The sequence below is a fragment of the Rattus norvegicus genome, chromosome 1, assembly GCF_021556685.1.
Source record: "Rattus norvegicus strain SHRSP/BbbUtx chromosome 1, alternate assembly SHRSP_T2T, whole genome shotgun sequence".
Classification (NCBI taxonomy): domain Eukaryota; kingdom Metazoa; phylum Chordata; class Mammalia; order Rodentia; family Muridae; genus Rattus; species Rattus norvegicus.
In genome coordinates, this window is record NC_141534.1 from 235401609 (window position 1) to 235417517 (window position 15909).

At 34.5% G+C, this 15909-nt stretch overlaps 1 protein-coding gene across 6 annotated transcripts in view; it reads right to left on the bottom strand.

Annotated features, from left to right (window-relative positions):
* The window catches only part of Zng1a (Zn regulated GTPase metalloprotein activator 1A), a 42451-nt gene that overhangs the window by 15013 nt on the left and 11529 nt on the right, over positions 1 to 15909 (bottom strand). For 4 of the 6 annotated variants that reach the window (XM_087604411.1, XM_087604324.1, XM_087604369.1 and 1 more), the window contains 5 exon segments: positions 14404 to 14463; positions 13139 to 13176; positions 7662 to 7708; positions 5983 to 6069; positions 3406 to 3450 (listed from right to left, as the gene is read on the bottom strand). In XM_087604411.1, the coding sequence (XP_087460537.1) occupies positions 3406 to 3450; positions 5983 to 6069; positions 7662 to 7708; positions 13139 to 13176; positions 14404 to 14463 (277 nt within the window). 6 annotated transcript variants of the gene reach the window in all.

Here is a 15909-nt window from a genome sequence, read left to right on the forward strand (position 1 = left end):
TTTGAATTCTGGACATGCTAGATGTGCTGAGCCAGGAAAATGACCAAGCGAGGAAGCAAATGGTCTGTGAAGAAATTTCTGACTATCAGTTTACACTAAGAGATCAAAATCCCAGTATTAAGCACACTTCCTTTCCCACCTTAACAGTTACACAAGTGCACGTTTAAACCATAAATTTATCATCTTCACTTCAGAAGAGACTGACGTCTGTAGGGACCAATTCTGTGAACACCCTTCTCAGCACACCACTATCTCACTGTGACAGTGTCCTTGAGAATGCTACCACTTAGAATTCTGCATGTAGCAAATCCTTCAGGTACTTCTAAAACTGAGCACCAACAACGGTCTCTCATCAAATTCTCAATGGTCAGTATAAGAGGAGAAGGCATGAGCTTCCTTCCACATGGAAGTTTTTATGAACTCCCCCAAATTAGCACTGCTTTGGGAAAGGTCTGATCTGATTTAATACACGTCTAGAAGACATTCAAACTGTTAAGATCAAAAGACCATTACCATTTTAAATTAAATACAAAAATAAATCAAGGGAGAAAAAAGTCTTTATAAGTTCATTCTCCTACTGTCCTATAGAGCCTGCAGAGATGACTTTAGGGAAACTGCCTAGTCACCACCTTTTAAAGTTCAATGAGTGGCTCCACAGGTTTACCTAGTCTACACCAGGCAGTTATTTCCAAAAGCTTGGTGCTAAGCTCTAGCACTAAATTTCCAAAGGTCCGAGTGGATCTAAAACTCCAGTGATTATAAATGCAAATTCATTGCCCTTCTTAAACCCATGTTAATCCCACTCTACCCAAGTCTTGCCAACCTTCCTGTGTGCTCAGTGAGTCCACCCCTCAGGCCTCTCACTGCCTTTAAATCATTCAGAAACTCCTTATTGCCTACAGAGAAAATCCTATGTATTATGGCATTCATGGTCCTTTGTAAAGACTCACATGCCTTTTCTCCCAGCTACATGCAGCCATGTGTCCTAGTCACTCTAAAATTAAATGAAGATTTTCTTCACTTGCACATTCAGCCTGGAAAATCGCCTGCACTGCAGACCATCTGGGTCTGCTCCCTTCACCGTTCAAGAGTGCTCAACGGTCATCTCCCTAGTTTAGGTTTCCAATTCTTCATAAGGAAAAAGAAATGACCAATCCTCTGCCTTCTTACTCTTACAGAACACTGAGCAATTAAGTTTTCTGTTACGATGTATTAATAATATTTAAGGTATTGTTTTTTGCTTGTTCACTTCTCAGTTTTCTGCCAAATGATTGACCAATCCAGTGTCTTAAAAAAAAAAAAAAAGTATTTGTATCTTATCTGTTGCTTAATTCCTGAAACCACCCTGAAATGCTAGAACCTGTAAAAAGCTGCAATAGTTAACTTATTATTGACCAGCTGTATTGTGACTTTCTTCTGTTCAATTCACTTGAATCTTTAAAATCTTAAGAAGTCCAGAAAAGATAAGAATGTATGCCTTCTAACCTTCCCTCCTACATCCAATGTCTAGGCAGTTTCATAGAAATTATATTTGCCTGCCAATCCAATTAAACCTTGTCAGTAAGATAACACTTCACATGATTCCTACTGTTCTACAAAGTCAAGGTGAGCCTTTGCCAACTTTAAAATATTAAATGGATTAAGATGTTAAAAATAAATGATTCCAATTATTCTGCTAAGAAATAAATCCCTAGTCTCTAAACTGAGATGCCCAAGTTGTTGTTTGTATGACTCTAGGAATTTGGGAAAATACTGAATTAAGATTCATGACCCAGTGATAAGATTTCTACAGATATCTGACCTTCATGGAAAAGGTCTCTAACTCAACTCCTGCGTTCCCAGCAAGGACAGGTTAGTTCAGAGTCTCAGATCCACTGTCAACAGCATTTACTTAAGAAAGAGAAGACAAAGATTTTCTTCATTTGTATACTTAACCTTAAGAAAGAAGTATTATATGATTAGCGCTCCTGTAGGAGAGCAAATGTTAGAAATGATAAAGAAAATCAATAGACAATGAGCTAATCAAGAGGGGACTTTAGTTAGAACCGATAATTTCAAAGGGAAACTAAATACATGCTGTCACAACAGAACCAGTTACTGACAGATATGATTCCCAAAAGCTAATTTAAGTGTTAGGGAGTTGTCTGTTGTTTATAAAAGAAAGAAAATTAAGGGGAAAACAAAATGTAGACTGTGATAGGAAGAAGCAAGTGAGGAACAGCTTGGAGTATGTGTCAGATTCACACACCAGACTCATTCTCCAGCTGCGGACAGCCTCAGAGCAGCTGCTGCTCTTACTGCCGCACACTTGTGGCAGTCTGTCAGCACCTCTAATCTTTGCTATTGCAGACAACCCACGCAGCTAAGACCTCTTCTGCATTTGACAATGGAAGACTCTCAGCTAGAGGCTGGGTGGCACTAGGCTGCCAGCTGTGAGTCTACTGGCTACTAAGCCATTCTTGTCCCCAGCGTGAATTTAACAAAATATCCGTGCACTGAAGTTTTCTGAAATCATGACACCATTCAACAATAACAACAATAAAACCAGTTCAATCTACCAAAGTACAGTTCACAGAGGTTTTTTGTTTTGTTTTTTAAGACAGTACAACTATTTTAGAAGATTACGCACCTTTATGAACAGAACTACAGGTAAGAAGAAGCTATAAAAGATGTAAAATATATAAAGGGATGCATTAAGAACTTAAACATAACAATTTCATGTATTCTTATCATAGGTTTTTGCAAAAATACGGTTTTAAAGTATTAAAACCCTATTTAAAGGCCTGAAATTAAGATTCCTTAACCTGCTTTTCCAGATTTATGTATCACAGTTGTGTATTGTTAACAAAGGTACTAAGTATGGCAAACTAATCTGTGAAGCGCATTCAGACAATAGTTAGCTCTTACTTTAATGCGTTTATGTCCTTGTTATATCACAATTAAGTCACTTATTTTCTGAGGCAGGTTTCTCTGTGCAGCCCTGGCTACCCTGAAACTGGCTCTGTAGAGCGGCCTGGGCTTGGACTCAGAGATCCACCTGCTTCTGCATCCCAGGTGCTGGGATTAAAGGTTTGTACCACCGACGCCTGCACTTTTCTGATTTTTAACATCTATTCTTAACTAAAGGCTGATTTATCTGTTATTGGTATTAGTAATAGAATTTTTTCCTTTTCTTCCTCCCTCACCCCAACCACATACAGCCAGGTTGTCTTTGAACTTTCTATACAGTCAAGGATGACCTTAAACTTCTTCCTCTGCCTCCATAAAGGAAGTGCTGTGATTGGGGCCTGTGCACTATAGACAGTCTATGCAGTGCTGTGGTCAAGTCCAGGGCCTCGTGCTTATTAGGCAACAATCTCACAGCTGACATATACCTCCATTCCTAGTAGTAACTTTAAAAAGTACCTTGATCTTTGAGTTTCTAAAACTTTTCCCAGTCCATTTATTGATCTGAAATAAAAAGCAAAAGAAAGGAATTTAAAGGAAATTAAAAAAAAAAAGCACACAAAAATTATTCCTAAAACAGAAAGTTAACAGACACAATGGAACAGAACTTGCATCCCACCCCCACATCCTGCCTTTTTTTGTTTTGATTTTTTTTTTTTTTTTTTTTGTTACTGGCTTAGAATTCTTTCTCTTCAAACTATAAATCTGGCACAATCTAGCTGTGCATTCAAGAAAACTGGTTACTACAAAAAGAGAAAAAGAAAGAAAGAAAACTTGTTACTCAAGCATCCCACACACCTGGAAGGCTAGGTGTGACTGTGAGCTACAGAAGGTCCTCCCTTCACTTTCGGGGAGGCTAAGGGTAAGGCTCAGTGGTACCGTCCTCGCATAGCATCTGCTCAGTGGCTTGACTAGCACACACAAAACCACTGTTTGACCCCAGTGTTGCCAAAAAGAAAAGGAAGGAAAGAAATGATTCCTAAGAAGCAGGGACCCTTAATGTTCCTGTATACTCAGAACTTTTGCAAGGCAGCCACGTTTTATACATATACATTGTAGAAATGGTGAACACTAAAAAAATAAAAATAAAAATAAAGTAAAAAATAAAAATTAAAAAAAAATTTTTAAAGGGGCTGGAGAGATGGCTCAGTGATTAAGAGCACTGACTGCTCTTCCAGAGGTCTTGAGTTCAATTCCCAGCAACCACATGGTGGCTCACAACCATCTGTAATGAGATCTGATGCCCTCTTCTGGTGCGTCTGAAAACAGCTACAGTGTACTCACATACATTAAGTAAATAATATTTAAAAAAAAGAAAGAAATGGTGAACACAAAAACACCAAACTAAGGAAAAATAGTTATTCCCTTTGTATACCATAAAAAATACTTTAATTCCCTTAACACTGTGAACACCAATATGTTTTTGTCTTATCAATTCTCTTTTCTTTACAGATACATGTCCAAAGTATCTGATGCTTGTTCAATATGTTCTCATGGATTCTTTCTGTGTATAATAATTCTGAGGTAAGTCCCATTTTTGGACAGCTGACTGAGTACTAAGGAAGTACTAACCACTACTAAACCTCCACTGTGGTAATAGCTCTGAAAGCACGCATTGTGAGGAACTTTGCATAACTCACCAGCAATCTCACAGGACTCATGTGTACCTAAAGCAAACTTGTGAGATAGGTTTTATTCTTATTTTACAGAAGCTTAAATAAACCCTGTCAGAAGAGGGAGAAACAGACCAAAGACTACAACCAAGGCAGACTTCAACCCCATATTCCTATACAGTATTATCTGCCTTCTACACGAGATAGTACTTTTTATTGCAAAAATCTCAGCATACTATTATTAAAACAAGAGAAAAATATAGAGGAAAAGTATAAATTTCTTTCTCTTGTAATCATAATCACTAGAAATGACTGCTTAATGAGTTATGCATTTTTATTCAATTTTAAAGCACATACCATATAAATTAGTGGTACTGCAGTCAACATGTGAGGCCAACAGAAATGATATTAAATATGGTAATGCTAATCTATTATAAAAAACTCTACAGTCACTAAAACTGACCAATTAGGAAAGCTACTAAAATATGGCATTGCCTAGTTTAGATCTTATAAAATAATTCAAAACACAATCTCTGGACTTTACTCTCATTTGAGAAGTCTACCTTGGGTTTCAAAAATAAGGCGTCTCCAAAATAGCCAGCCTGTCAGATTATTTATTAATAACATAGTATCATTCATATGAGTCTATTTTGATTAGCCTTGTACATAGGCAATGAAGACATAAAGCAAAGACGTAGACAGTTGACAACTCAGGAAACCATTAAAATCAAGAAGGGATTAAGGGGAAGTGATACAATGTGAGCAGACTTCATTAAGGAATGGGAGGAAAAGGGAAAATGGGATCCATAGATGAAAATACGTAATAGTATATATTATAAAGGAGGGGTAGACTGAGAAATGGCAAGTGAGAAACAGGAGGTGGGAGCTGGTAAGGCACATATATGAAGAAGTAAATGAACTGTCCTAGGGAGTTAAGGAGGCTTGCCCTTAAGAAAAGAGTCAAAGGACAGACATGAAATAGAGTCAGTGAATCCAGAATATCAGATGAAAATTCTGAATTATGTTTTGTTAAGAACTGAATTATATTATATATTTCTATTTATTTAACAGTCTTTTATCCAAGAACAATATATGTGATTCCTTAATGATCCTTGAAGCAAGTCAACCTTGGACCTTGGAAACAGCTTATGGTTAAAAACATTTTACACATTAAAATTTAAATCTGAAGGCATTCAACACACTTATAATTTCCGCTGTTCTTTAAAACTGAACTTAGGTTTATTTTTAATTGATATATAAAAGCTGTATATAACGATGGGGCCACGTGACGTCTCAGTGTGTACAGACTGCTGCACTTCAGTAAACAGACCTAGCTCCTTCAAGATTGATCATCTCTTTACGGTAAAAACACAAAAAATGCTTTCTTCTGGCTTTTAAGCTACAACAGTCAAGTGTATTGTACCTGATAGTTGTTCTCAATTTGTTTAGCTCCTCTTCTGAAACCAAGTCTGTTTTATTGATGAGAATCATGTCTGCCAAAGCAACTTGCCTAAAAGAGCAAAGAACAAGTGTCAGAAGAAAAATGTTAAGAACTCACAAAACCATAGAAACACCCTATTTAAGTCAACATTTCAATAATAACAAGCTTGGGTTCAGTTTACTCCCAACCTACTCACTCTACAGAAGAATTCCATACATCACTTTGTAAGTATTAGTTATTGACCCTATAAAGATAAAACCTCCAGAGTTTTAGACAGAGAATAATTTCCAGTTCATGGTGTGTGTGTGTGTGTGTGTGTGTGTGTGTGTGTGTGTGTGTGTGTGTCTCTGTGTATGTTAAAGAAAAGCATAAAATTTAGGTATCTACTATAATGGGAATAAAGATAGTCTAGTTGAAAAAATTATAAAACTTACCATAATTTTCAAAGAAATATAAAGAAAAAGTTCACTTAACATTAAGTAGTTTGCTTTAAAAAAACTATACTTCAAAAAATACATCAAGATCTTATATTAATACCTGTTTCATCACTATGAATATATATTATTGCTGCAAAATAGATACACAGAAACTCTAGTTACTGAATTCAACTGATAAAATGCTATATAACATAACAGATTATTTTTCTTGATTGTTCAAGAAATTCTAACCACTGGACTACTATTTTATAATCCTATTCTTTTACAGGATTAGAAATAAAATAAAAAACATAAGCAAAATTGAAAAAAACACTACAGAATGTATATTATAGTCCTACTTCTGTTTAAGTAATCTTATGTGGCTAGAGACAGAATGCACATGTCTCCAAATATTAACGGTCACAATCTTTAAATTGGAGAGCTTCTATTTACACTCCCATGGCCTTTACAACTTCCTGATATTTTCTATTTGCCTTACATATATTTTCTATAATAACCATTTTGGGTGAAAAAGTTATAAACATACTTAAATTCATTCTAACTTATATCACAATTGTACAACAACACAACATTTAGGAAGGACTACAAAAGAATTCAATAATATTTTCAATAATAAATTGAATTCAATAAACTTCAAGACAACAAGGAATCTTTTGTCCTGTCTTTACTTTCTATGGGATCATCTGTAGCAAATCCTAGGAAGTCTCACTCTTAAGCCTGCCCAGCAGCATATTTGGTTTCAAAACCTTCATCCCACTAGTGAAAATACACCTAGGCTAAGGAAAGTACTTTAAATACTTGTAAGTCTACAAACAAAACAATTAAGAACTTAAAAACTTAAAAACTGTTTTAAGTACCAAGTCAAAAGTATTTCAGTATTTGTTCCTCTGTACTGAGTAACAGTGAGGAGTGAGGCAGCTTTTAAGGGAGCAAATTAACGATCTTCAATTCCAAAGGGGCATGAGAATAAAACACTTCTAAATGTTAAACTCTCCTAAATTCATAAAGATCAGTTAAGTCCTATGTCCACCATTCATTTTATCCCACAATATAAATGGCTTCAATAAAATGCTAGTCATGAGTCTATGATGGGTAGACAGCAATAATGTGTAGATAGAAAAGAATGCAAATTTGCCCTATCTTTCTTTTTTCTTCTGCTTTTATGTTATTTATCTTCTATTTTCCAACTGGTTGGTAATCAATATAAGCTTTAAATATGAATACCTAGTAGCTTCATTGACAAGGCCATCAGGTTTTTCTTCAGTTAAATGCTGAACAAAACAAAATTTTTAAAAATTACTATAATACAACACAAAAATCTAACGTCAACACAAAGGATTTTATTTTAAAGCCACCTTTCTTGTCTTAATGAGACTTTAAGTTCCATTACGAAATACAAATCTACTGAAGACTTTTGGTTTAGTTAGTTACTACATATAATTGACTTAGAAGGCCATGAGGTACTTTTCCCCTCCGAAAGCAGCCCCTCTTTCAATACTATTTATATTCTGAAGTCATCTATGTTATAAGGGTTACCAGAGGTTGTCTTTTACAAATTCATGTTTTTAACCATGTCTCAACAGAGACTTCCTACCACAAGAAAAAGCTGGCTACTGAGAACTATAGAAAACTAGATTATATCAATACTTCACATTTTAAAGGGACTTTAATAGAATTATAAGTTATTTAATTTTTGAACCATTTTTAACTATTATAACCATGAGAATTATATAGCTGCCCTTACCCATCACAGAACACTGTACTTTTACAGATACCACCAGACTATCTTTTACTAAAAGCATGCTTGATAGAAGCAATGTGAACACTATTTAAAATCTTTTTATAAAGCTTTTTATTCCACATACAGCCAGTCTTATGGAGAATGCTACTTAATTATTACATCAGAGAATATGTAGAATTACCTACAAGTTACATCACATTTATTACACTAGCTTCACAATTCACGGGGAGGTAACTATTATGCTTAGAACTTAAAACACACTGATGATTATTTAATAGACTTGGTTAAGATTATAGAGGTGATTTTTTTCTTCTAAAAATTTAACAAATACTACTTAGGTGTGACAGAACCAAAATCATGACCGTGGCATAATCATTTCATTTTTAAAATACAATTTTATAAACTCAACCACATACTCACTCCCCAGTTACAGAGCTCACAGAACACAGAGTGTAATGCATCAGCAATACTTACTCCATGCCAAAAAGACCAAATTTAATATTCTTGCTTTCATAATTATTCATGCTTTCTTACTATTAACAAATCCACTCTGCAGGATAGCCTCTGCATTTAGAGGCTAAAGCTATCGGCAGGCCCTGGAACAGCCTACAAATGACTTGTAGTTAATATTCCCATGTGTTCATAAACACATGAATTTGTTATATGAAAAATGCTATACAACTTATAGTAACACATCTCTTTCCACTGAACAGTCTATCTACTAAAAATTATTGATCTGCCTCTGGACAATCCTACCCAACATTCTTTTTTTTTTTTTTTTTGTTCTTTTTTTTCAGAGCTGGGGACCGAACCCAGGGCCTTGCGCTTCCTAGGTAAGCGCTCTACCACTGAGCTAAATCCCCAGCCCCTTCTACCCAACATTCTTTACAGCTGAAGTATTTTTCAAGACGCTTTATGGGAAGCTTCATCTGCATGTGTATCAACTGACGTATCTGTACTTTGTAACATGTAAAAAAGATATTAAAATTAAGGACTTTAAATTTTTCCAAATGTACTATAAAAAAACTTGGCAGTTTCACAAAGCAAAGGTTTGAGACATTTATGCAAGATAAAATTTCACTCAGAGTTAAATGGCACAGACCAAGACTTGATTACCTTTAGACAGATAGGACATATTAAATAAAAAATAACTTAAAATATCCCACAAATAAAAGTCTGCCAGTGGATACAACTTGATTACAAATGTATGTGATAACCATAGAAGAGATAAATGCCTTGCCTATGCACATAGGAAAGCTTTCTAAGTATAACAAGTACTAAGTAGACACTAACATTTCTGAGTATCAGCCCTATGTTTCCCTTAGGAAATTCCTACTTCCCAAACTAAGCTTAGCTAAGACAAAAACTTAAAAGTTATTTGGTCATAAGTCAGACTTCAATTTATAAAATAAGAACAAAAATGTAAATTTTGATGTTCTAATCTACCTTACAGGCATACAATTTAAAAGTTCTATAAAATTCAAAACAAAGATACCAATCTCCAAAGAATTTCTCTTCTTTGCTAGAAATCATAGCTTTTTAAAAATATATTTCAAAAATAGCAATAATAATTTGGGTACTAATGAACCCAACGAACCAACATATTTAAAAACTAAAGGTTCAAACTCCCAGTGAGACCTACACCAACTGCAGTAATAACAAAGAGGTGAGGTGATGGTCAATGGATACAGGTTCTAGTTTCTCAGGAGGAATAAATTCTGGAATTTATTCTAGAAAACTAATTCAGCATGGCAACTGTAATTAGGACTATGGGATGGAATGCTTGAAATTTGCCAAGTTATTGCACCTTATAAGCTAGCAAAAACTAGTAACTATGTCAGTAGATGGAGAAGGTAGTACTACGTGACTGTTCCACACTGTTTGCACAACATATACACAGACAGGTCAGGGTAGTAAATTGTATGCCTTAAATCTATATGATTTTTATTTGTGAGTTATGGCTCAATAAAGTTAGAGGAAACAAAGAAATGATTCAAAATAAATTATTACTACAGTCACAACTTCAAGAAGAGCTACGGGAGTTCTTTCCTGCAGAAATAAAGAAAAAATCAAGACCAAAGAAAATGAATCAAAATGGTCTAAAATTTCATTATCTGAGAAAGAACTGTGCTGACCACAGTGGAAACAAGTTCAATGTCAAAGATGTCAGATATCAGACAAAGAAAAAGGAGAGAAATAGCAGCATATATTTTTTTTTTCTGTTTTGTTTTTGTTCTTTACAAGGACTGACTGGTTAGAGATCTAATGTGGTTTCAGCTTTGAAAAAATGATATTGCATAATGTCAATCTATTTACTTTCCTGGCCTTTTCCAACCCAAACTGTTTTCTGACTGAATTGTTTCAACCGCTTGTGCAATACAACAGAAGACTCAAAAAGAAACCTCTTGCTTGACCTTTTATGTGTAAACTTCATTCGTTGATTCTATTGCATTCAATGCTGTCACATTTGTAGGACTAAAAAGAACAATGTCAGTGCCTAGATGTCAAGCCTGGAGAATAGAGAGCTGTCATTTTAAGTTGTCCAATTCTTCGGCCATGATTAAAAAATGAATATTTCAGATCAATGGGTGACAATCCCATTAGAGTGATCGCCTATGATATCAATTACCACTTCAGTTTCAATTTGGCTGGCTGGCCACAGGGTCCCATTTCTCAGCTTTACTTGTGATGGGCTGGCTCTGTGAAGCATGACACCCTTAAATTGCTGCCCATTATCCAACTGTCATTACTTGTACTGCCTCAGAATTCCCTGAATCACAAGCAGCTACTGAGGTCAAGCTTTGCAACCGGAGGAATTGGACAAGTTGGCAAATTCTTTATATAAAGGCAAAGTTATTTATCTGACATATGACTTGGAAAATCTAAAGTTTCCATTATCCTGACAGTATGTCAGTTTTGTGTAGGTATATTGATTTAATAATTTAAGAGGTTTTATCAAGGTGGCGAGGGGTTAAACATATACTACATTTGTATTATTCAGAACACTGCTTTCTTTGGGGGATCTTTATCATAAAAGATTCTATTTAATTCCTCTCTATATCCAACTCTAGATATAAAACTATTTCTATAAACATAAAACGCTAGTTTAACTTTGGATACAACATGCTAAATCTACACAAAAAAAATAAAATAAAATGCTGTCTTATGTACCCCAAATTTATGAATCAACTTATAGAGTAAATTAATTCAAATATGCCTTAAAAATGTTCAAAACAAGGAATTTGAAATTTTCGGATTAGTTTTGTTTTTTCTATCTCCATTCACATTTTTAAAAAAATTTTTGAAAACAGTTATTAAGGTGACCTACAACTTATCTTTAAAAAGAAAATCAGTTAAGCAGGGTGTGGTGAACCTCATCTATAATCCTAGCACACAGGAAATCTAAGAAGGAGGATTATGAGTTTGAGGACATATCAAGTTCAGGATTGCATGAACTAAACAACAGACATCTCTCTCTCTCTCTCTCTCTCTCCCTCCCTCCCCCTCTCCCTCCCTCCCTCCCTCTCTGTCACACACACACACACACACACACACACACACACACACACACACACACACACACACACACGGCCATTGGATTTTTTTTTTCTGGCCAGAACTCTATTTGCAATCTTCCTTTTATTCCTAGTGATACCCTTCTATGAATACTTCTACTAACTTTATAAAATGAACTAAGTTCTTAAAAGCTTATGGCTGCATAAAATATAGTACTTCCCAGGTTTGCAAGTGAACTGAGAAAAATTTTAAAGAAACAAACGTTGCAAAAGGCTTTGGAGAATAAAACTTGCCTCTATCCTAGCATCAGCCCTCTAGCCCGCTATTTATAAATTTAAAGTCTAAGTTCTAGAACAGGATTCAAATATCTCAAATTAGGGTACAAGAATGGGGGTAGGAAGGGCCAGTAAAGTAGACTGACAGCCATTCAGACAAACCTGATAAATTTATTGAAGATTTGGAAGAAAGGCCAACATAAAAGTTAAGTTTAGATACCTCAAGGGACAAAATATTATACTAATTGTTAAACACTAAGTTTATACTCTCAGAAAAAGTTGTTTTTGTTTTCTGAGACAGGTTCTTACTCCATAGCACTGGCAGGCCCAGAATTCATTCACTATGTAGATCAAGCTGTCCTCTGACTCACTGACAGCCGCCTGTCCCTACCTCCCAATTTCTGAGACAAAAGCTGTATGCAATCATACCCAGCCTCTATGAAATTATAACTTTGTTCCTAATCCATACACCCAGATAGACCAGGCCTAGACAGCTGATACTAGGACAGAAGCCAGCTTTTCTCCAAAGCCTTTTGCAACATTTGTTTCTTTAAAATTTTTCTTAGTTCACTTGCAAACCTGGGAAGTACTGTTTTATTTTATGCAGCCATAAGCTTTTAAGACCTTAGTTCATCTTATAAACTGAGACAAACTTTAAAGACCTCAGCAGTTAGCAGAAGTATTCACAGAAGAGTATCACTTAATAGAGAGTATCTTCTCGTATGCACTAATTTTTATTTCTTCAAAATTAAATAAATCAGTATTTAGTTTTAAGAAAAACTAATGTATACTCTGTATTTTCTAACAGTTTATCACAAAACTAAGATTTCATATATTTTATTAAGCTGTTTTAATCTATAAAAACCAATATTGCAAATAGATTTTCATGAGGAGTAACATATATCCAAACTTTATCCTGACTATGTAACCTTATAAAATATCATAGTAACTTCAATTTTTTATTATAACACCCAACCAGACTAAAATACATACTAAGTTTAAGAGCATTCAATAATAATAATAATAATAATAATAATAATATAGGTGCATACAAAGTGTATCTTGAAAAAGATTTTTCTTAAGAAAAGTTTAACAGAAACAGAAGATAATACAACCAACCCCTCATTCCTACTAATTGACAATTAGCAAGTTATATTTGCTCAACTTACTTTTAATCCATATTTTGAATCTACAACAGTTATGATGCCTATAAAGAAATAAACATATTAGCCACTCTTTAAAGTTATCAGTACTATGCAATCTATATTTGAAAAATTAAAACATCCTTCAGTTCACAAATGTTATTCAATAAAATATTTTTTCTCTAACCAATGTAGCAATTTAACTTAACCTCAGGAATAAGCAATATGTTTGAAATATATACTAGTCTACGGCCATACCACCCTGAACGCGCCCGATCTCGTCTGAAATATATACTAAATGACTAGCTCTGTTTCTAAGAAACTAGAAAATTTATAAAATAAAAATTTAAAATTAAGTCAACAATAAAATAAAAATTCTTTGGTGCTTCAAATCCAAAATAAAACAAATTCCATAATACACAGTGAAGAAAAATTATACAAGGCAGATTATTTTTATTTTTACAATCAAAATGAGGCTTTTCTAAATAAATTATTGTTTAAAGAATCCGAGGCATCTTAGGATATTATGTTCCTCACCTCGGCTAATACACCTAGCTCACAAGAACAAAGCATCAGGGCAAGTGCCTACGGTCTCAGAAGATCAATTAGCTCAGCATTCTGAATGCATGTCAAATCATTTTTAAAAATAACAGCAGAATCTGATGATGTCTATGAAATTCAACAAGCTACATGCTATATATATTACTTCTCAATGAAACACAGCTTCAATGATTCTTATCCTACAGTCTACATGATTGGTTTAAAGAGACAGGAGACAACAGGGGAAAGTGAATATAGTTGCCACACAAGTTTATAAATGTATACAGACTGACAAGAGTTAAGTTGTATATGTGTATATGTTTAGAAGCATTCTTATATTTTTGGTTGTGAGCCTGAGCCATATCTCCAACCCATTTAGAAGCATTCTGAATTCTTATTTTCGAGGAGAAGTGAAGGCAGAGAAGGACAGATCACTCTTTGCATCATCTTCCTGTCTGCCTACAACGCACTAGCATCCCCATAGCACGCCATGGCTACAGAGCACATAGGCAGTCTGCCCCACATAACCTAAAGGACAGCCTCAGTAGAAGTCCTGAATCAGAGATGCTATCACAGCTAACCATCTGGATTATTGCTTTCTAGGACTTTAGAATCCCTATGAACAAAACTTGATTCATCAAAAGCTAAACAATTTGAAAAGAACAATGGTATAGGAATTAAAACTATAACGTAAACAAAATGAGCAGAACCATAAAATAAATATGATTTTCAAAGAAACGATTTTAACTTACCATCAAGATAAATATCACTTCCTAACTCAGCATCAACCCAAAACATAGAAGCCACTGCACCTGAAAATACATAGTATAATAATATCCATCAAATAAAGTCTTTCTTCAAATTGCAGAACACGGTTTTATCTGTGTTAATGTTCACCAGTGGAATCAGATGTTCACACACACAAAAACTAACCTATACTTCAGTCTTCTCATGGGAATTGCAGTGAGAGGACGTTTCAAGATCTACAGATCATTCTACTCTTCTCCCTGTTTCTAAATACAGTAAACTCTTAACACTCATTAAACATAATGTTCCTATTGATGCCAAAACAATGTACTCATCAATACTGTGCAATAGTTTGGACACAATAGCTGAATACATAGAGGACATTTTTTTCTCATTTTCTGAATATGATTATCATATAATTCACAAATAGTAAATCCCTCCCAAGGAAAAGCAAATAAAATATATTAACTCCAAAAATCACTTGCAAAAGTGATTTTCCAAAAATCACAATAAATCACTTATAATCTTTATAAAAGAAAAGACAAGAAAAATTATAAGTTCTCTGGTGGTACTCATTCATCATCATATATCGACTTAGTGCTGAACATAAAATTATTATTCTTAAAAAACTATTTCTAAGAAAAAATTAAAACTTGTTTTTGACAGGAACTGGTTTAACACAAACCACACATCCTGATTAGTGTGCTGCAGTACAAGAAAAGGAAATGGACAGCAAGGGAAAGTATTTGACTTTTGAAACCATTACCATCCCAGTTAGTGATGGTGCTGTCTAGAAGAATGAACGCAGGGGCAAACAAGGAGAACTGAACTCATTGCACTGTCTAAAGCTGTCTACCTACTCTGACAAGATGTGGTTCCCCTAAGCATCACTCTGTGTCAACAGTGAAACACCTGTCAGCTGTTTACAGTGATTACTCATGCAAGACACAGCAAGGGCCACAAGATCTAATGGTTTCCTGATACCTATTGATTTTTTCCCAAAAACTTAATAGTTTTCCAATTTGACTGAAATAGGATTTGTGAGTAACAGGAGCAGAATCAATGTCTGTCCTCTTCAAGGAAATTACTTTACCATGACAATTATTTAGCTAAGAACTGGAGAGTGTCAATCTCCTAAGTGAGAAACAACTGAATTGCCAATAAGAATTATTTCCACTTTCTTGGCTAAAAACATGGTTTTAATTAATAAAGGAGAAAAGAGAAAATCTACTGCATCATGACACCAAACAGTGATACAAAAAATTATTAATTTCTTCACAAATACATAGGTATGTTAACATCATAGTTTTATAACTTTAGAAACTAATTTCTTTTTATTCAAGTAAATGGCTTTAAGTTTTAATTTTTACCAAGATGAATTGTCAATTTATACAGGAGTTTTTATTTTAAACGTTACTCCCATGTAATACAATCCTTACAGGATACACAAGAACCATCTGTAGGTTCACAGAAGTAGCAAAGATGATAGAATGGAGTATGAGATTCTTCTC